This window comes from Strigops habroptila, chromosome Z (genome assembly GCF_004027225.2).
Source record: "Strigops habroptila isolate Jane chromosome Z, bStrHab1.2.pri, whole genome shotgun sequence".
Taxonomy (NCBI): domain Eukaryota; kingdom Metazoa; phylum Chordata; class Aves; order Psittaciformes; family Psittacidae; genus Strigops; species Strigops habroptila.
The window spans coordinates 79,281,494-79,303,565 of NC_044302.2; the positions used below are offsets into that span (position 1 = coordinate 79,281,494).

Here is a 22,072-nt window from a genome sequence, read left to right on the forward strand (position 1 = left end):
TATCTACTCCCCTCTCTTTTTCTGAGATTATTGCATTTTGTTTTGCTGCAATCTAATATGACACCAGAAATGCCCATGGAAATATAACCCCACTTTTTATAACTAAATTTGCTAAAATTTTTCAAATTCCAACAAAGCAAAACAGAAATTGGAAACAGTTGTGATCAAAAGAGAAGTACATGTTAAGGCTACCAGAAAAAAACCCGAATATGATACAGAAAAAATCTCTGGTGTTATTGAAGCACATTTTATGCCATAATTTTCAGATAATGAACTCCCAAATTCTCTGTCACATGAAATCTCCAGATCAGTTCAAATGATTGATGTAGCTAAAATATACTGTAGGACAGGAAAGTCCTGCAATAATTGCAATGAATTGCAATGAATACAATACACAGGGGATTACCTGATGGCAAAGAACTGAGAAAAGAAGCAGAGAAGAGTGAAGTTATGAAAAAAAACCGTAGGACAGATATGCTAACTTGACAGGAGGCAAACACTTCAAGAAACACAAATCTATGAAGAGACCATAAACACTTGCAAAGGGTAATTCTAAACTGACTTTGGGGAAGGATTAAAAAGGAAACAGAGAAGACTGGAAATCTGTCAGAATTTCACTTGATCTAACCACCATTCACTGGGCCAAACCCCACTACATCAGTAAAACTGGAAGGTTGAAGAAATGGAAAGAGCAAGCATATTACTCACCAAGTTCTTCCTTAGAAAACACAAGAAATGTGTTTTCCTCATTCAGGTTTTTGTTAAAGTCTATACACAGCTCACTCATTTTTTTCTTCATTGTCTTTATTTCCTGTATCGGGTATAAACTGAACTTAGTGGAAACACAAAAATAAAACTTGGCAATTACTATCCTCCACATGAATAGTATTTCACTTTTTCCAGCTAGGCTCCTTACCAGCTGATGGCATTGAGCCAGGAACACACTGCAAGTGTGTAGCATCCCATTACACTCTTCCTCAGCCTCCCTTTTATCTTTCTTTTGGTCCTGAGCAATATAGCTGCCGATGAACTCTGGGTTAGAGCTATCGCTCAGATAACGTTTCAAATGGGTTCTCAACTCAGAGGGGACTGAACACATAAGCATGTTCACTGAACAGTATTACATGCTAACATTCTTTTATTTTAAACCCTTAAGTTACAATTTTAAATGTAAAAATGTCCACTAAAATAAATGAGAATCAAAGAAGTAAAAGTGCATGCAACCTATTGAAAAACACTCTCTTGGAATTGTACAACTATGACAAAAAGCAGAGAATACCCACACAAGGCAAGACCATTCCAAAACCTTTTTAAAAATCCTAAAATCTACCCATCAGAAACATTTTCTAACAGATCCTAGCATGTCCCTGCCCCTTACTGTCAAGTTCATACGAACACGGCAGGTACCCGCAGAAGAATACACACCAAACACAAAAATATGCAGACTATCATTAGTCAAGTTTTTACTTAAATGTAATTCAACAATTGTCTCCTTATAAAGTATTTCAACATCCCTGTAGAGGCATCAGCTGCTCTTTAGCAATGCAAATACAGATGAAACTGATCTCTGTAACTGAAGGAAGTGGATGAAGAATGATTATTTTCTACAAAGCGTAAAGTCTATTCAGGAGGCGCAAACTGAGATCGTTACACAACATCACTCAGAATTTAAGAATCATTATCTCAGATGCTGATAATTTTACTTCAAGATTTTCAGAAGTGACAAGTGCTTTTATATGCTTGAGTAAACCCCCCCTTAATGCAGCCAAAATACTCAGTGTGGCTTATGGTCCCTTTAAGCTACCTTAAGTTATTTCAGTAAAAATGCTAAAATCTTGGACATATTTTACAACACTGGTTAATAACTGAAATTAGAATAGTTGTGTCTTTTTAACAATTATACACACTCCTGAAGCTTAGACTCAAAAATAAAATTTTTGAGGGTTCTCTTGGCTGTCGAATTTAGGCATTCTCGGTAATCAGAATATAGAACAAACCTCTCCCAGATAGGCTTATTTTACTCTGGAAGGCTAAGAGAGGTGATGCATACCACCTCTATACACTGAGTACCATGGGTGCCTACAGATTAATTTTAAAACCTTAAGGTGATTAATGTTTAAAGGATGGATCTGGAACTAAGAACAGTTAAGACTAGAGCACTAATTAAGCAAGTCCAAGAGCACAAAGTTCAAACATAGACTCAGTACAGTTATGCAACCATAATTTCATCTCTTCAACAATTTGTCACCTTCACTTTATAAACTAATAGTCCATATTTACATTCTGCACTTCTTTAGGAAGATGGAGTCCATTTCTTTTTCCCACTTGAACTGATTTCTCTAGATACCGCTTTGTTTCAGGCTTTACGTTTTGAAGATCACAGGTTTGCTGAAATGACAGTATAGAATAATTGAATTTATAACATGTGTAATAAACATACCAAGCATTAGAAGAGTCTGAACAGAGTTGTTCTTTAGAATGCCACCATAGTAAAAAAGGACTATCCCAGATTTTAGTGTGAAGGACTTTCCAAAACCAGTTACCTTATACAAGAGTATTCTTACATTAATGTAGCATGGTTTAGAAATATTTTTTACTATCTCAACATATTTACATGTTGTCATAATGGCACGCCCTTTTAGTTTATAGTACAGTGCACTTAAGCTTTTTCTGTAGAGACAGCTTTCCTATACATACTTGAAGAAAATCAGTGCTATAAGACAACAATGTACCTTAAAACTTAGGGGGATTTAAAAAAATCCCCAAAAGATTACAGAAGATGGATCAGTCCTGTGAAGGTCTTCCTTCAAACTGACTGCAGCATAACTGTTTAATCCAGAACCTTGACTTTTTTCCCAAAACTGAAAACAATGCTGTACACATTTTAAATTTATCTTGCCTCACCTAAAAGTGAACATTTGAAAAAAGGTATTAAGTTATAGTTCTTGTTAAAAGAGACATATTCTATTTAAGTTCACCTTTGAATATGAAGCTGTTGGAATTAGCTCTGACTTGTCTTAACAACCCTCTCATCAGCTTAACTACATACAATTAATTCCTGACTAGCACCTCTGAAATGTTAGGATGTTGAAACATGCAGATTTTATGAAAGAGTTACACAACTGTGTACAGCTGTTAACTAATGACTGGCCAGCACAAATTACCTCTCTTCCTTAAACAGAGAAAATGCAAGACAGGAACCTATTTGTATTCCAAGAGAAAACAAATAAGAGCAAAAACTTTGAAACAGATATTTTCCCAACTGTCATTTAAAAATAGCCCACACAACACCACATAAATACAAGTGTCCTGCATGTCAGATTAAACAATTAATGGAAATTTGTTTTTAGAACCATGAAGGAGCTCAGAACGGTTAGCTTTGTTTGCACTCTGAAAAGAGTATCAAGTCCCAGTAGCATTATGCTACAGCAGGACTGCCAAGCATTAGTACAATTGTGCCTAAAAGTCTATCTGCAAGGATTTCTAAATCCAGTGAAAAACAATTGTAACAATCACTTCACTTGGTGATAAACTAACTTTTCTAAAGCAATAGGCAAATTGAACTTAGTTTACTGATACTGTCATATGATTAATGATGAATATTTTTTCTTTTTATTATCACTTCTTTACCAGTAATTTAACAAATAATCCATAGACTCATGACAGGATGATCTAACTACTATAGGTCACCACACATCTGAAGTCAATGATAATTAATCCCTGTGCTTGCATTGTATACCCTTCACTACGGCTATGATATTTTTTTCAGCATTCAGGTGTTGATATTTTGTTTGTTTGTTTGTTTTTAAATAAAAGGATGTAAATTGTGGAATTCTCCCTTTTGCAGGGAAAGTAACTGAAGAAAATCATGCTTTCTGTCCTCTCCAAGTCAAACCTCACATCTCCATCCTCATTTGTGATAAATGCATAAGGCAAGCAACACATGAGTATTTCCCAACACAAAGATAAGAAGAATGCCATCACCCTACTCCCTGCAACACTTGGGCTTCTTGCTCTGCTTCTGGCAAAGAATACTCCCTGAAATTCTGCAGCTTTATGAAGATATTTATGCTATCAAGCACTACATCTGGGAGTGTCAATGTTGTGATATTGAGTACAAAAATATTTGTAACAATCAGAATTATCCCATACTGTTTTTCCACTGGACAACCCAAAATTCCAGGGTTCTTTTTTCAGACCTAAGACTGTGTGACAGAAAAAGCACAACTTCAAAATGACAGAGATGAAAAATGCCGATGCTGTCACTACACTAACATTTATATTGTGCTAACTGTGCTGCAGGCTCAAAAATAGAAAGGTTGAGAAAAAAATTGAGTACTCCAGTCTCTACAAAAAGATACTACTTTTATCACAGTAACAGTTAAGGACAGAGGACTGTGAATAACTCAGTCTTACTGAGTTATTTAGGCATTATGAGGGATCTCCCAGACCCTCCATTAAGCATACGAACTGTCATGCTCCTGAAAATCTCCTGGTCACAAACTGCTAAGATTTTAGGCAGAAGAAGGGAATTCACAAAAACTAAATTTAAGCCCTTAAAGCCGGTGAACAATGGCTCCTTCTAAAGCTAAGAAATACAAAAATTCTTTTGGGGAAAAACGAGGAGAAAACTAAGTTAGTGTTCACCCATGGTGACTATACATCACTCCATACACTTCAGAAGAAATATATGTTAAATAGCTTCTAGTCTTAATATTAGCCATTATGAAGTTTATCTGCATCACAGACATGCTTATGATAAGGATGATACACATTCAAAAAGATCTTTCAGGTCTTTAAGGATAAGGAAGTGCAGACACACTCACAGACACAGGAATGAAGGGTGCACTGTGGTCATCTCTGAACTTCAGTCTGGTCAGGATGGTGTATCCCATCCTATGTTTCTTTGATGAACAATTTACACAACAGAAGTGCTCATTTCGAATATACTACACACATGAAATTTTGGAACTTCTGAGAAGTTTTAGAGTGGTTATCATTGATGATTTTATATAAAATTTAATACTTGTTTTCAACAATGCCACCTTATTCCATGAAATCTTCAGGCAGAGTAAGAAACAAAACATACTTAGAATATCATGAACAAAAACTGCAGCAGCTCTTTACATTGGGCTGTGTTTCCTGAGGGCGTGTAGTTGGAGAAGATTTGCAACATTCTTAAGCATGCCTCTGCTAGCCAATGTTTGCAGATGTTAGGAGTAATAAAATATAAAATCACAGTTTGAGTACTAAATTCACCTTTATTCCAAGTTTTGGACCCCAAAATAAAAGTTTTCTAAAAAGCATATTCAACAATATAAATTTATGCAGGAATTCTTTTCCCTAATGTGTGAGGAAAAGAGACTGGATTATTTTAAGTTGGGTTTTGTTTGGTTTTTTTTAAATTAAATACAGAAACGTCACACATCTTCCATCATCAACAGTTCTTAAATAAAGCAGAATTTAGCAGAATATTAAAGAGTTGTTAACTTAGAAAAGTTCAGTTCTTTTTAAAGGGAGGAAAAACATTCAAGATGTCACTGAGATCAAACAGATTTACTCATCTTTTAGTAGACTGACTGTATTATGAATAATATGGGAGCGCGAGGGCTCTTGTTCTCGATGTGTCTTAATCCAGTCCCTGTGCAGGATCATGAAACTGAGTTCATATACCTGAACTATTAAATCCTCAGAAAGGCCATGAAAAAAATGATTCGATAAAAATGATTTACTCGCTCATTTAAACTGATAAAATGATTTAAGGACACCATTTCTGTTTGTGGAAGTCATTTTTTTAATGTGGTCCTGGAACCTGACTTGTCAACCAAGTCAGATTGAAGAGTACTTCTAATGCCTTCTTCTTGTAACAGCAGAAGGCATTAGAAATTTAGCAAAAAATAACAAGAAAATTGTGATTTGGAAACAGCAACACTTGACCAATCTGACCCTACTGGCAATTTCACATATATTCTATAACAAAGAAAGCTATTACTGTCAGAGTTGTTATGAAGTTGATATATGCTCAGAGGCTGCATCTCTGGAAAACTAATACTAAATCATGCTTGTATGCTGCAGTTAAGCCAGGAAAAATCTCTAAAAAAATTAAATGGAGATTTAAGCAACAATTGTAACTGTTATAAAAGCCAAGTATTGCTGCAAAGGAAAATGAAGTAGGAAAGCACCAAATGAAAAAGATTAAAGAAATAAAGATTGTAAGAAAGTAATAGTAGTGAATTACAGCAATCAGTTTTCAGTAGCCACTATCAGAAATTTCTGTAAATTAAAAATACATAGATACGGCAGATTAACCCTACATGTATCTAAATGGAGGGTGGGGAAAATCACAGCAAATAATAAAAACATACCAAACCATTTAATTAATAGCAAGAGCAGGGGAAAAAAAAGAAAATCAACATAAGGCACTATCTGCCAACACACAAGAGAAGGTCCTTAAAATGGAGCTATTAAATACCTCCACATCACATAAACAACAATACCCAGCTAGAGGATAACACTTGAAAGTGTGCCTAGAAAACACAGCAATATAAGAGAATGGTACTGGTTTATTAGGTGCTACAAATATTATTCTGGTTCCCAATCAACACTGCAAAGAACAAATGATTCCAAGAAATATGGTTCCAACATATCATCAGCATCACATGAAGGTTAAAAATCAGTGGGGTTGAAAGGGAAGATTCACATCTGAAGCATGGACAAATTTTTCAATTAGATAGCTTCCTTGCATTATCTTTAAATTAGACGTCTGGAAAATTATTACTGTCATTAGCTGCATTTAAACAAAACTGAACATTCTTCCTGTTCCAGCTACAAATTAAACAGTTCAAGTGAAGAATACAAGATACAATTAGAAGATGCTCAATTAGAAGGGAAACTGAAAAGAAACACGAAAGACATAGAAACTAGTTCAACAGTAAATGTAACTTTTGACTTAGTTTTGAGGCTTAAGCAACATACGAGGAGGAGTATGCAATGTAGTTGTCTATAATTAGCAGATTAAAAGAGGCAGTTTCAGAGGTCACCCCCAGTTATATGTTCACATTAACTTTCATAACTTAAAACTCAACTTTAAAATTCTCAACAATTTCAATAAAGCACAATTTTGGACACAAATTCAAACGCAATATAAAGCATTAAATACACTAAATACATTGCTAAATACTAAATAAGCACTAAATACATTGCTATATTGCCTCTTTCCTTCCCTCCTCTCCCTTAGTGATGCCTTGCCTCTAGGCAAACAGTTCAGGGAGCTCTGCCAGCAGAAAACAATCTATTTTATTTTTCCTGATGGGTTTCCTTGTACCAGCTCATTAGAATATTAGAGAAAAGTCAAAGCTCTTGCAATGGAGAGAGAGAGATACACACACATAGACTATGAGAGGCAAAGAGTGGGAGCACCAGGTTACACTAGCTTAAGTTTTTGTGGAACCACAGCCTTTTTGTGCAGTTGTGTCCCACTGGAAAGAGTTAGCTGGTACAGACCCAGGGGAAACACACAGTAATGGGTTTGAAAACGCTTGAAAAGCACTGTGGTTACTAACTTTAGAGAAGTTTTTCACTGCTAGAATTTTATCTACGTTTCCATAATTTATGCAGATATCATTGTGATTTACCTGCAAATAAACAATCTTCTGAAACACATCTTCTCTCATGCTCATCTCCACATCAAAACTGGAGAGCTTTTTGTCAGCTTCTGTACTTGCTATGCGTACTTCTTTGTCGGGTGAGACATGCTGGGGAAAATCCAACATGCTTCTTTCCACTGTTTAAATAAAAGTCAATGAACACTTACACAGAAAGCTAGAAACACTTTAAAGATGCGTTAAGGATAAGGAAATTCCCCCCTTCTGATATTTATAGAAGATATAAGAAACAGGAACCCAAAGCAACCTGACATCTCAGGTCAGGCTCAAAATAAATAAAGCGATTACAGATAATGTAAAAATGAATAGGTTAAAGGACAAAACCGCACACCATTATAACAAACAAACATTTTACAGAAACTATCTATTACCCAAACCTAATTATCTCATCTTCTTTCTTCCACAAAGTCAACTTCCACAAAGTCAACTGTATATGATTTTTGAAAGATGAACTATTAGTAAGTGAAGACTGATGTTGTTTCATAGCTGGCACAGATGCTTCCATGTTAGCATTTAAAGTGAAAAGCTCTGAATCTTTCACACAGGCCCATCTACCTTGAAGTTATTTTTACAATGTTATGAGAACAGCCTCAAATTCCCATCTTCTCTTCTGTGTTTAAAGAGAAACAATAAAGCAAACATAGAAGATGCTGTCTATGTATTTTGCACTTCTAGAATAATACTAGTTTTTTAGAATACATTTTTGAGATTAAATAAATCCTTGCTTATTAAAGGAATACTGCATCTTATAAAGACATTAAATAGAAACTCCTAAAATAGGAATGAATTGTTATGACCAGCTGAATTAACTTAATTCAAAATCAATTATAATTTCACTCCCATCCACCTCCTCAAAAGCATATTTTAATGTAACAACATTTTAGGATGATATAAAGCTTCGTAATTTTATGTAATCTGAAGTTGTTTTATCAAACCCTGAGACACTCTTAACTCTTCAGAAACCCTCGGAATGCAAACATGGGCATACGATTCTTCTTGAGGTCCACAGGAAACTCCCTCTCCCACTCCTGTTGTTGCGCCAAGATGTTTCAAAACGATGAAGTGAGTTTTGGCAGCTTCCAAGTGAAATGTACAGCCCGTTGTCGTCTGTGTCTTTTCAGATGGTTAAGTTCCAGTTACTGGGGTAGGTCTTTCATGCATACGTGAAAAGGACAAACAGGCCTTAAAAACCCAAGGTTCTAATGGAAGTATTGCTGTGCTAATACATCTTTACCATATGCCATGGTACTTCACAGGTAAATCATGCTAATTTCACATACAGCTTTGAAGGTTAGCAGTGAAAGCTTAAATATGATCCACTACTCCAATAGCATGTAAAGAAAAAAAAAGTAAATCTTGGAAGATGCAAGTCTTGGTGGCTATGCTGGGAAGCTGATGGCGACTATTCTCTGAATCAAACATAGATTTTCTTTCTAATTTAATTTAAAGCAGAGGGTTTTATACCTTGGTGAAAAGGCTTACAATAATTATACCAAATATGTTGGTACAATTAAAACTGAATCTGACAAGAAGCTGTTCGGATGAAGACTACTCAGTCTTTCTGCCAGCATCAATCCCAGTCAATTCACTAGATGTGGCTAAACTGCAATTTTAAGCAATGTGAAAGCCAGACTAATGTTACAGTACAATCATTTGAGCTGGAGGCTGCTCTGTTTTGCTAGGTGAAGATTTTGCTCCAAGCTAAGGTGGCTGGTTTTAGCACTTCTGTTGCTACTGCAGATTTTTTTAGAGAATTTAAGAGAACTTGACATTTTATTATACACTATTTTTTAAGAGTCATGCAGCTACCATCTGACAGGTTTTTCAAAACAAAGCCATCCAAGGCACATTTTTATTTTCCCATTTTCTCTGATTGACAATTATTAACAAATTAACTAAATGATCTGTGTTAGACCATTAAACTCCATCCATGTATTGGCATGTCTTCATAATCCATTCAGAACAGTCTAGAGGCGACTGCATGACCAACACCTCTCCATGGATTCTTCTAGGCCTTGCAAGCTACAACATGAAAGTGAGCAAGTAGAGCAGTCTTCTTTCAAAAAAGCATGCAAAAATGCCCCCATTTCATCACATTTTCTCCACTAGGAGCTTTCAATCATTCCATTTAACCTGCTTGTCTCAGATTCTGCAGTGTCTGCAAAAAGCACTGCTGATCACGTTTGAATTTACCCATGCATACTACAGATACTGTAATCTTCACTGCTACACACTGTACCCAAGCAGCTGTACACAGCTGGAAAAGAAAATGTAACTGTGTGGAGCTTCACATGCCAAAAGAAAACAGGTGACCAACACCAGTTGACTGTTGAACAGTTTCCTGGTTGTGTCAAAGAGAACAACAGCACAGTTTTGCTAATGCTTATTTTTGTCTCTAGAGTAAGGCAGCAGAATTTCGTTAGCTGATCATGTTTACATATTCAGAGATCCTGAAAGGTTATTGTGACCAGAGGACACTTGAGAGGCCTCTACACATTCTACACAAGAACAGCACAGATCAGAATGGTAAGCAACGACTACCATTTCTCAATGTTTCTTTATGCGCATATGGAATGCCCTATGGAAAGAATGACAGAAAACATACACTAACCTGCATATTCCACTTCTATATCTGCCAAAGCCCGTACAGTATTTTCATGTGTTACTTCTTCAACATCAAGCATCCCGACACTGTCATACACATGCTTTGCCTTCCTGATTAGTTCTTCTGTTCTTGTTCTAATTTGCTCTGGTGACAGGTCCCATCTCAGAAGGTTTCGGCCTGATGCTATGTATGAAGAAGCCTTGAGCTGGCTAGTAATTTCTGCTCCTAATGTCATTCTCAACACAAGCTGTGGCCCAATGGACCTGAAAGTATAAAAATGATCTTTGCACAGCAGGATTCTAGTTCAAGAGGAGGTTTATAGCAAACATTAAAAAAAAGAAAATAGACCTTTAATAATTACAGAATATTTTTAGAAGCAAGAATAAAGCCCTTTTTAGAGCCATAACTTGTCCAGCAGGATCATACACAGCTGTTACCCTTAACAATTATGTCTATTTTTAAATAAATCAGAGGTCTGTCTTCTACCTTTTCCATCTACAGGATGACTAAGTGCAGACAGGGATATTGGCAAAACCAGACAGATTAAATTACTATTCAATCTTTTAAGAAAAACATAGTAACAGTTACTGAAACTCTACAGAAACAGACAATATTTGCATTTTTGAAATAAGGAACAAAACCCACATAGTGTTTGTAGATTCACTACAAAAAATAATTTTACATTTATACAGGATGACTGCCACATAATCAGCCATAGGAGGAAAACTTCTAGTTGTTACTCACTTGAAAATTTATTCCTGTAATTGTTGTGGATTTTAAACATACAGTTTCATTCTATTGCCAGAAGGGCTACATAAATTTACTGTAATTTACCTACTATTAATCCTGATTATAGAAATCAAGTATATTTCAGCTTTAGCTAGCAGAAAAGTTTATACGTGTAGCTGATCTTATTATGCTGAGCAATGAATGGCTGTTTTTTCACTAATCTTTTTAACAATATTAAAAAGAAAACCCTGAATTTGGAGCAACAAATCCAAGCACAAGTTATGAAGACACTGGCTACAGAAATACAGGCATCTACTCCCACCCCAACAAACCAACATTCAACTTGATTGTATAAAGGAGAGGGATCAAGACTCGGGCAACACCAAGACAGCTTGCTACTGAAAGGGATGTTTGCTTAATGCTATTTTTAAATTAAATACATTTTTCTCTTAAATACCTTTTTTTCTTAACACTAGTCACTGTACCTGTATTAATTTTATCGCAAAACCAGTCTGGTATGTGCATAAGTGTTCAGATAGGTTTTGGCATACAATGGAGGGAGCATGCATAAAAGGATAGGCAATTTTAGCCTGAGGGAAAAACACAGCAGAAGAGTGAAATGCCAACAATCTGAAAAGAGCTGCCTTCTGTTTGAAGGCAAGACTTTTTGTTAAAAGTCTCACTCATCTGTAAGAGGCATTCTCTAGAAATAGCCTAGACAAATCTATTTTTATGCAAGACCAAAATGAAAGACAACATTTCCATTTAATCTTTGTGTTGAGATTTTTTTTTCCTTCTTACCAGTTTCTTCAAATCCTCCCACACCAGTGTAGGCAAGATGTTTACTTTTCCCTTCTACGGGTGTAGAAACATCAATGTCCAGCAAGCTGATGATTTAACATTGAAAATGAAGCCTGAATAAAGAATATTCCTTCCACCTCTGTTCTACTCTGGTACTAATTCAGTTATGACATTAATGCCCCAGTAGCTTCTCCACTGGACTTCTGAAATTTTGAATGGCAGTTAGAAGTTTGAGATAAATGAAGCTGCTTTCATGAGAGCAAGAGGTTAAGTATTAGCATTCCAGAATGCAGTGGTTTCCCATCCCCCCAAACCACTGAATTCTACCCTGAATCTACAAATCCATCAAAGAATGGTCCTTCACTAAGTCATGAACAGTTTCCCTCTGGACTGCCCTATGTCTAGTTTTTCACACACCGCTAGTACATCTCTGGCACAACCCTGTGGGAGCTGAAGGGGAACCTCCTCAAAAGTAGGTTCAAGCCTCTAAACTCTAACACTACCCCACTCCCCCGCCTCTCGAGAACATCAGAAAGAATATGAAATGTGCCAAATTATGGTCAAAATAAAAGTAAAATAGAATCCAAGGAAAACAACAGCCTGAACAACGTTAGAGCTGACAACTATGCGAAAGTGCATGATATGAAACAAATACTCTCTCTTAAAGAACTTACAGCTGTCATTCATAACCTTCACACAGACATGTAAAAACATAGCCCTGTCACTGACCGACTGTTTTATCAGAAACAAAGACTAAAACAGTTGCAACACCAACAGATGATATTAATTTCAGCCTGTGTAACAAGTTTCATTAATAATTAAAGTTGGACTGCTTCAATGAAATTGAATGCAGGGTCCCTGATTACTGCAGAGCACTGATTTTAAATACAAAAGAAAAGATGCAACCTGATTTTCTTAGTAGGTTGGCTAGCTGCATTGAGGGATACACAAACAGATTTGACAGCTACATAAATGATTGCCACAAATCCAGCAAGTGGTTGTCTAGCTGTTAAAGACAGGAAAACACAGAACTGCGTGGTTTTGAAATTCTGATGCCTTGTCTCCTCCTGCTGACAGGAGGAAGCACTCGTTTATGTAGATTAACAAAGGCAGTACAAACTCAGAAAGACCTGTAAGTCTTTCTAATTGAACAATGAAGGTGGGCCTTCAAAAACTGTAACATAACATTATACACAAAACCAATTACTACATGCATCTCTTCAAATAATCATTTACAGACATGCGTTGTTACCTTGCTAAAGTCAATTACATTATGCTTAGGGCCAATGTAGCTGACATCAGATTAATAAAAAACAATGTGCAAGCAAAAATACACACACAGGTGAAATCCTGGGTATTTCTTTCATGGCTTAGCATTTCATGCTCTTTGTCTATATAAAACTATAAACAAATAAATTCCCCAACTCTGTGTATCATACTGCAATAAAATCAGTAATTTACTAACTTCATCTTATTTGTTCAAGAAAGGAACAAAGAAACAATGCCAAAATTAATGACTGAATAGACTATAAAGAAACAAGAGTATAGCTAAAACATTGTGACTGTTTCAAAAATGCTCTGCAACTACACTTGCCATGTTGTTAGAGAGAAAATATTACAGTAAATTGTATCACTGAGAGAAACTTTAACTTCCCAGATATGAATTGGAAAATAAATTCTATTAATAATGGCAGGAACCAGATGCAACGGTAAACAGCTTTCTTCTTTCTTCAAACAGCAACTGGACCAGCAAGAGGCAATTATTATTTTAAGCTTGCTTTTGGTAAATGGTGGCAACCATTGCTTGGTCTGAGCAATCAGAAGTTGCTTAAGTTTAAATCAGACAGAAGGATGAGCTAATGTAGGTCTGTAAATAAAGTTACATGTATACTGCAACTATACTATGTGACCATGGGCAAGCTGTTGCTAATGCCTGAAATTATTAGTTCAAACTGTATCAGATATTACATTCAATTTCCTGCAGTGCAGTGTAGAACACTAGGTGTATCTAACAAGCCTGGGTTAAGGATAAGGTTCATGTCCAGCAGCAGTATCACCTTAAGATGTTCTTCTTTCCCATTCCTCCCTCTGCTGCTCATATCTGTCCCTGTATACCATGCCATCAATGACAGCAGCAAAAGAGTCAGGGTAGCACACGGGTGAAAAATAAAGTGGACCAAAAAAATACAGGGGGTACCTCTTTTTTTTCAGCTAATCGGTTCCATCATCTATTTTATGTGTGACTTCAAAACAGTTGTGCTGGCATAAATGAAGGATCAAAAGTGTCAACAGCCACTTAAGCCTGCACTACTGCTAGAAATGTATGAAATGCACAGATTCGGTCTAGCAAAAAAAGTCTCAAGATGATTACTGTCATTAGGCACACCATTGAAATGCCTCAAAGTGAAAAGAGCTATTGATGCTTAAGAGGCAATACTGACATAAGAACAAATTAGACTAAACTGGTCAGAAATATGCGTGAGCTAAATTTTCAAGAGGTGTTTGTAACCATCAGGGCAGTGAGATTCTGAAACAGCTGCCCAATAAGCACCAGGAAGTGGAAACACCTTTACTTATAATATGGAGCTTGACCAGCTTATAAAATGGATTATATTACTTGGTTACCTAAGGTAGCGCGAGACTAGACTTGATCACCACAATTGTCCCTTTCAGACCCTATGTTCCTGTGAGGTCCTTCAAAATTAAAGCACCTTTATTTACATTGCATTTTTACTATGAATATCTAACTGGCCTCTGTTGATAATTTGCACTGGCCTTTTTCATGGGTGAGTCCTATGGCATGTAATAATGCCAGTGAAATGACACACAGGGCAGGCTGGAATATATTATGCATTTGTGCACTGCTTCATCCATCTATGAGAAGCTCAGGAGGAGAGGCACACAAGGTTTGTTTCGGACTTCCAGCTACCACAAAGACTACTACACAAGCAGCTGTTTTCACGAATTATGATATTAATCTGCCATTCCCTAAACTAGTAAGAATGCTAATTTTTACCAGAAGCAGTGTAAATTCAATAACAACTTGAAAGCTTAGTAGCTACTTCTAAAAGAGGATTTAAAAGAAATAAAAAGAAAGCTTTTAAGTCACAGACCACATTAATTGCTATTTTTGCTAGAATGTCAGGTAATCTGTTTTACCAACAATTCTACAATTCAATTACTTGCTGCTTCTGGAAAATACAACTTTGATTTCATTTTAGAAAGGAGAAGACCTTTATAATAATTACAGCAATACAGTGGCTAACATAGCTGCTGAAAAGACAAACAAAGCATGTGAATTTACAGACTGATTTTCAACTTGTGCAGTAAGTATTTTAAACACATCAAACATTTAGTAAGCCTGGTTTTGTTTCGAAACGTTTTCCATGACTGGAACATAAAATCATAGAATGGTTAGGATTGGAAGAGACCTTCAAAGGCCATCTAGTCCAACCCTCCTGGAATAAGTAGGGACATGTTCAACTAGATCAGGTTGCCCAGAGCCACATCCAGCCTGGCCTGGAATGTCTCCAGGGGTGGTGCATCTACCACCTCTCTGGGGAACCTGTGCCAGCGTTTTACCACCCTCGCTGTAAAAATTTCTTCCTCATGTCCAGCCTGAATCTCCCCTCTTTTACTTTAAAGCCATCACACCTCATTCTATTGCAACAGACCCTGCTAAAAAGCCTCTTTCCATCTTTTTTATAGGCCTCTTTTAAGAACTGAAAGGCCGTGATAAGGTCTCCCCAAAGTCTTCTCTTCTCCAGGCTGATCAACCTCAACTCTTTCAGCCTTTTCTCATAGAAGAGGTGCTCCATCCCTCTGATCATTTTGTGGCCCTTTGTTGGCATGTTCCATTAACTCTATTAAAATGAATCAAGAAAGCCACAGTCTGTGAAGCAGAAGCAGCAAAGGGTAGGACCAGCTTTAGAAAATACAAACACAAAACCCTGCAAACTTGTGCACAATATGTCCTATTACTGATAATCACTTTATAATATGGTCAAGATTTAAGCCTTCTGTCTGATTTAACTCTGCTTGCACATGGATAGCTGTAACTCCATCCAAGACTCTTTTACAGTACTTGCAGTTTTCAAATTAATCTTCAAGTAAACAGCATTAGTTACAATGACAAGTATAATTTTACAGAATAAAGTACATTAACAACTGTATTTCTGGGAAACATATATACAGACCAGTTTATTGTACTTGCTAATAAATCTGACAGATCTATTTTGATATACAAAAATCAGTATATCAGCTTCATGTAGGATGGAAAAACTGTTCTCTGCTGACAAAAGAGCTGGGATAACAGCTTCATGGGTGAAGTGTAAGACAAGATTTTAAAAAGAAAAGAGAAAGAGAAGGGTCTCTAATTCAGATACGTTAGTCCTCTTCTAGTTTTTAAATACTCTAATGGCAAATAAATACAAATAAGTTTTTCTTGCTACGCTTTATGTATACTTCAGAGGACATTCCTGTCAGTATAAGTAGGAGAAGATTTGCAAATCACAACAAACACAACAACTTTTTCAATCAGTAGTTTACTGTACGAAGCTTTGTAAAAGCTGCCAATTTACAGCTAAGAACAACAGTAAAAGCATTCTCGTCTTTCTAGCTTTTGAAACAGCAGATCTTAGTTAAACACCACTTCCTAGTCTCACTGACTGCAGGAGAAACAGCGCCGTATGCTGGAAGCCAGCACTGTGTGAAGACCATATTCATCAGGTACCTGACATCAACGTTCACAGGATCTCAATGTTTTGACTCCACCTAGCGGCCTTGTTTTAAAAGAATAATAATATAAATAGGCATGTCCCATTAAGGCAACATAAAAACTGACAGTTTGCCTCAGGACAAATTATTTAATACTTGATATACCATATGTTGGCATTTCCCTGAAAGTAAGACCCAAGTGCTACCAAACATATATAAATGATAGTGGACAGGCACAGTTTAAGGAAAGCTTTGTATCAAGCCTCACATGTTATTTTTTTATATATATATATATTTTTTTTTTTTTCCATTAGGAAGTTAAAAAGCATTTTAGAAACAAACTACAATGAATACCCAGCAGCATCTAATATAATGTAAAATACATTGCTGTTGGTCTGTGTTGTCAGGACAGATTTTAGGGTAGAAATTTAATAGGCTAAGATCTTTCTGTTATTTAGAGATCCTTAATTCTTGCTTGAACTTTAAATATTTAAGTATATCTCTATTTTTTCACTTTTGCCTCACAGTTTTAGACAAGAAGTAATCGCTTATTTTATAGTAAAGCAAGGACAAAATCAAGCAAAGTAAGCAGCGGATCGAGTAACCCACGGTAAAACAAGAACGGGGGAAAAAAAAGTCTGAGACAGAACAAGCAAAGTACATGGCAATATTGTTTCAGTTGAGCCAAAGGAATGAGACTACGGCCTTAAACATCAGTCATCACTTTTTCCTGCTAGACAAACACATTGGAAGTCCTTGTTACACTTCGCTTCTCAGTTTCATCTGTTTGGCTCTTGACAGTATACGGAAGAGTGAATACATGCCTTGAATTCCTGGGCCATTTTCCTTAGAAAAGTTCTTGGCTCTGCGTCATGACTGTGTTTGGCACAGACAGGTCTCACTATAGCAAAAGGATAGCATGTATAGTACTTCCTAATTTTAAGCTCTACAACCACCGTTATAAACTGTCGGGTTTTTTCTTAAGCTGCATTTGAAGGAATAGAAGAATGTCTAGAACCTTTTAACACTAAACCATTAATTTTGTCACTACACATCTCAGAAAAAAAAAAAAGGATTCTCTGCAACTTAACTCACTATACACTCTAAATTGATTATACTCCTATAATAGGTACACTTTTAGCTCTTCAAGTCAATATGAGCGAGTCAAAAAAGCTGCAAATTATACAAACATTTTAAAATCTTTATTGATACATATATTACCCTCAGTGCCGCTTTTATGAGCTTACAATCTGACAACAAATGTTTCTCTGAGAGAAATAACATCAACGGCAAAGTAATTGCTAAAGGCACTCTGTGGCAGCTAACAGAAAATCCATACCTGAAGTAGGAACTTATACATGTGTATCACATCTTAACAGTTACTTATAGACAGTCCTTTTTCCCCCAGCCTCCTCCAACAGCCTTTAAACAAAAGGAATTTGGGAACTGGTCTGACTGACTTTCACAAGAGGAAGTGATTGCCACACAGTAGTCTGGAGTGAAACACACAGAAGTGTCAGGGTACTGTTTCTGCGGAGTGTCTGATCTCTAAAATTATGGTATCCCTGATTCTAAGAAAAAAAACCCAACCCAAACACAAGCAAGCAAACCCAAGATTTATACCCAAGTACCACTAAACTAGGCTTCAAACCCATTCTGTGAAATGAATCTATTCTGTGTCACAGCAAACCTCCATTACAGCACAACTTGCTTGGAGGTTCTTAGGAAGGGATCTGAGAGACTTTTCAACACTTGCAAGCAGAAGTAAGTGCACTACGCTGAATTTGATGCTGGAGGTGCTCATCAGAGTTCTCTCATTCTTTGGTTCCACCATCAGGTGAACCATGTAAACACAATGGGAAAAAAAAAAAAATTGCTTTTAAGGCCCTACAGCTCTCTCAGGTGCTGCTGTGGAAGCATCTATCGTACGTCTATGAGGCCAGCAATAAACAGCAGGTAAAGTGCAGGCTATTTAATGCAAACACCACACACTACTACTGCCAGGATAGTTCAGTACTTGAATGCAATTAATTAATGCATGAAAAACAGCTTGTTGGCTCCAACTGAAAAAGAAGCAGTGCTGCAGGACAGAGAAAACTATTGAGGGGGATTTGTAAAAACAAAGGTTTCTTTGATTTACACCCACAGTTTACCAGTTCAGCCTGTACCATGGAAATGCCCTTTAATTTCCCATTGATCTTAAGTCTCATACAGTCAAAGCAATGAGAAATGTTCTTTGCCATCTCTAGTTAGTTGGAAAACTATGTCTCTGTGGCAGACGACAACCTAATCTCACTTACTTCCACCATTTTAAGTCACTGTTCTCCTTGGGAAGATAGTGCATTATAGCATGCTATGATGGTTCCAATACTTGCAAAATCTCTGTGCCGCAGCATGCCTGCCTGCTCAGTACCACAAATTCGGCAACTAAATGAAGCCTGCTTTCTGCTCTGGCTTTTGCGTGAATGGTGACTTAACAACACTGAGAGCTTCCCAGGCTCGTTCCAAGCTATGTGACAGATTGTTCCAGCATGATAAGTATGGCCAAGAACTACACTCAATTTAACACTCTACAGTAGAAATCGGGTCTCTGCTAAAGATGGAACTCTCTTAGAGACAGTATGATGAACATACACAATTGCGTTTTGCTCAGAGACAAGTGTAATTCTCTCCACCCTCATCTTACCTTGCCTAATCTAAACACATATAACAATTACTGGAAACGACTTTGTTCTATAGAGGGAAATCAAGATTCACAAATGTATTGGAATTCTTTGAATCAGTCACAACAGACAGAGATCAGTTAATATAGTCTATTTAATTTCCAAAGACTATTGACCAAAATGTCCTAAAGAAACCATGCTGCTGTGAGATGAGAAGGGAGATTCTCTTATGGATAAACGGTTAAACGAAAGGTTAAGAAACAGAAACTGCTGCTGATTTCTCTGAATGAAACTAGGCGACCAGTGGAGCCCTGCAGGGTTCTGTGCTCGGTCTGTATTCTTTCACATATTTATAGCTCATCTACAAAAAGGTAGGATTAATGAAGTGACCAAATTTACTGATAATTTATTGATGATAATGCAGTGGACTAAAGGAACCACAAAAAAACCACAAAAGAATGTCCTAAGAGTAAAGTTCAAAACCACTAACAAAGTTAATTTCAGTCTTAATAAATGTGAAATGACACACACATCTGACTTTACATACACAGTGATGATACATTAGCTGATCTAATCATTCTGGAGACATAACAGTTTAACAAAAACATGAGCCAAGAAGCAGCTGAAAAGAAGGAAATTACAGAATTTAGTAGAGGTAGAACAGAGAACACAGAATCATAGAATGGTTTGGGTTGGAAAGGATCTTAAGATTATCTAGTTTCAAACCCCCTGCCATAGGCAGGGACACCTCACACTAGACCAGGTTGCTCAACGCCTTGTCCAACCTGGCCTTGTACACTGCCAGGGATGGGGCATCACAACTTCCTTGGGCAACCTGATCCAGTGTGTCACCATTACCTCAGTAAAGAACTTCCTCCTTATATCTAACCTAAATCTCCCCTGTTTAAGTTTGAACCAATTATCCCTTGTCCTATCATCACAGTCCCTGATGAACAGTCCCCTCTATAGCATCTTTGTAGGCTCCCTTCAGATACTGGAAGGCTGCTATGAGGACAAAACACAAAGATTCATTATACCAGCCTGTAATAACATGTAGCACACACATACTATGTGCAGTTCTGATCCTCCCAGCAGTTATGAGCTCTCATCTTCTGTTCTCCCACCTGCCTTTTCTGTGCTATCAAGTCATAATGAGTCAGTAACAATCAGCTGCAGTGAGCAATGGACTCCAATGGACTCCATTCAAAGAACAACTAACTATACAGGGATTCTTCAGACTTGACAAAACAGAAAAAAAAAAAAAAAAAAAGGCACCAGAGAGGAAGTATTTCAGAGATTTCTACAATCATGAAGAGGATGGAGAGAATGAACAGGTATTATTTTTTACCCCCATTGCCTCTGACAAAACTTATGAAGAGACCAAACACAGTTTCAGGAAGCATTATCAATAAAAGAATGTATTACTGGACAATTTTTTCTAGAAGATCATATGAGACAACTGGCTTTGAGCTGGGTAGTTCCCAGTTTTCTGAAAAGACAGTGCTGAATGTTCATCCTATCTTACATGCTTTCTAAGGTATCTGATCCTGGCTCCTGTAGAAGACAGGATAGACTTTTGAAATAACCCAAACCATTTAAAAGCAGTCCAGAGCAAGTCCATTTAAGAGCAAGTCCAAAGGACGGCCACAAGCATGATCAGGGGGCTGGAGCATCTCCTGTATGAAGACAGGCCGAGAAAGTTGAGGCTGTTCAGGCTAGAGAAGAGAAGCCTGCATGGAGACCTCACAGCAGCCTTCCAGTATCTGAAGGGGACCTATAACGATGCTGGAGAGGGACTCTTCATCAGGGACTGCAGTGTCAGGACACAGGGTAACAGGTAAAAACTCAAACAGGGGAAGTTCAGGTTAGATATAAGGAAGAAGTTCTTTCCTGTGAGGGTGGTAAGGCACTGGAACAGGCTGCCCAGAGAAGTGGTGAATGCTCCATCCCTGGCAGTGTTCAAGGCCAGGCTGGACAGAGCCTTGGGCGACATGGTCTAGTATGTGGGGTCCCTGCCCATTGCAGGCAGATTGGAACTAGATGATCTTAAGGCCCTTTCCAACCCCAACATTCTATGATTCTATGAAAAGAAACCTTTCCAAGCCAGGCATTACTTCCTATATGGAGAGAATGATAGAACAAAAACATCCTCAATATACATTAACAGTGTGGTCCAACTGGTGCTCCATGGGTCAAATTCAGTCCATAAAATGCTTCTGAACTCGGTATCTTTGTCTCCGTCAGTTCAGGAAACAATTTTATTTTGTAAACTAACCAACAAATTGTTCTTTTGAAGCCTGATGTGGTTAGAAAGGTGGGAGCTGTTGCTTCTGACCACAGGAAAAAAATTGCTGCTGCAGTACACAGAGGAGGTTGTGCAGTTCACAGAGCACAGGGAAAAGGAAAAATGTTCCAAGCGTCTCAGCTAGCCCTTGCCATTGCTGAGGTGTTGAACCTGATAGCTTAATGAAAGCATATGCATACACTATCAAAATAAGAAAATTACTATAGGAGTTCTTTCCATTTCTTTGGCCTCTAATGTCATTCCTCCTCCTGCCTCTTTACCCCAGCCCCAGTTTCTTGCTGGTTTATTTCCTCAACAAGAGGAAAGCCAGTATTAAGAGTTTCTTTCCAGTGACAGAAATCTAAAATTAGATCTTTAATATAAATTGTCTTTTTTTTCTGGAGTCCACATACATCTATTTTCCTATTCAAAACCCAGTTTTAAGACTTTCAAAGGAAGACTCCGTAATTCAAGAATCCTAGAGAATTATTTTAGGACAACGAAATTATTTAAATTGGTGTGACCATTTTTATCTAGATTTTTTTTTCCCATTACTAAGAATATCATCAAAAAGCAAACAGACAACTGCAGTTAATTAATCTACATTTTA

General features: G+C 37.1%; 1 protein-coding gene across 4 annotated transcripts in view; it reads right to left on the bottom strand.

The window, feature by feature from the left end:
• NLN (neurolysin) overlaps nucleotides 1-22,072 on the bottom strand; it is a 38,413-nt gene that overhangs the window by 14,358 nt on the left and 1,983 nt on the right. For 3 of the 4 annotated variants that reach the window (XM_030471137.1, XM_030471138.1, XM_030471140.1), the window contains exons 2-5: nucleotides 10,276-10,532; nucleotides 7,635-7,783; nucleotides 2,281-2,388; nucleotides 709-811 (exon numbers count right to left, since the gene is read on the bottom strand). In XM_030471137.1, coding sequence (XP_030326997.1) covers nucleotides 709-811; nucleotides 2,281-2,388; nucleotides 7,635-7,783; nucleotides 10,276-10,532 — 617 coding nt within the window. Of the gene's footprint in view, nucleotides 1-708; nucleotides 812-2,280; nucleotides 2,389-7,634; nucleotides 7,784-10,275; nucleotides 10,533-11,799; nucleotides 11,821-22,072 lie in introns of those variants that run through there. The other variant, XM_030471139.1, reaches the window with a different exon arrangement.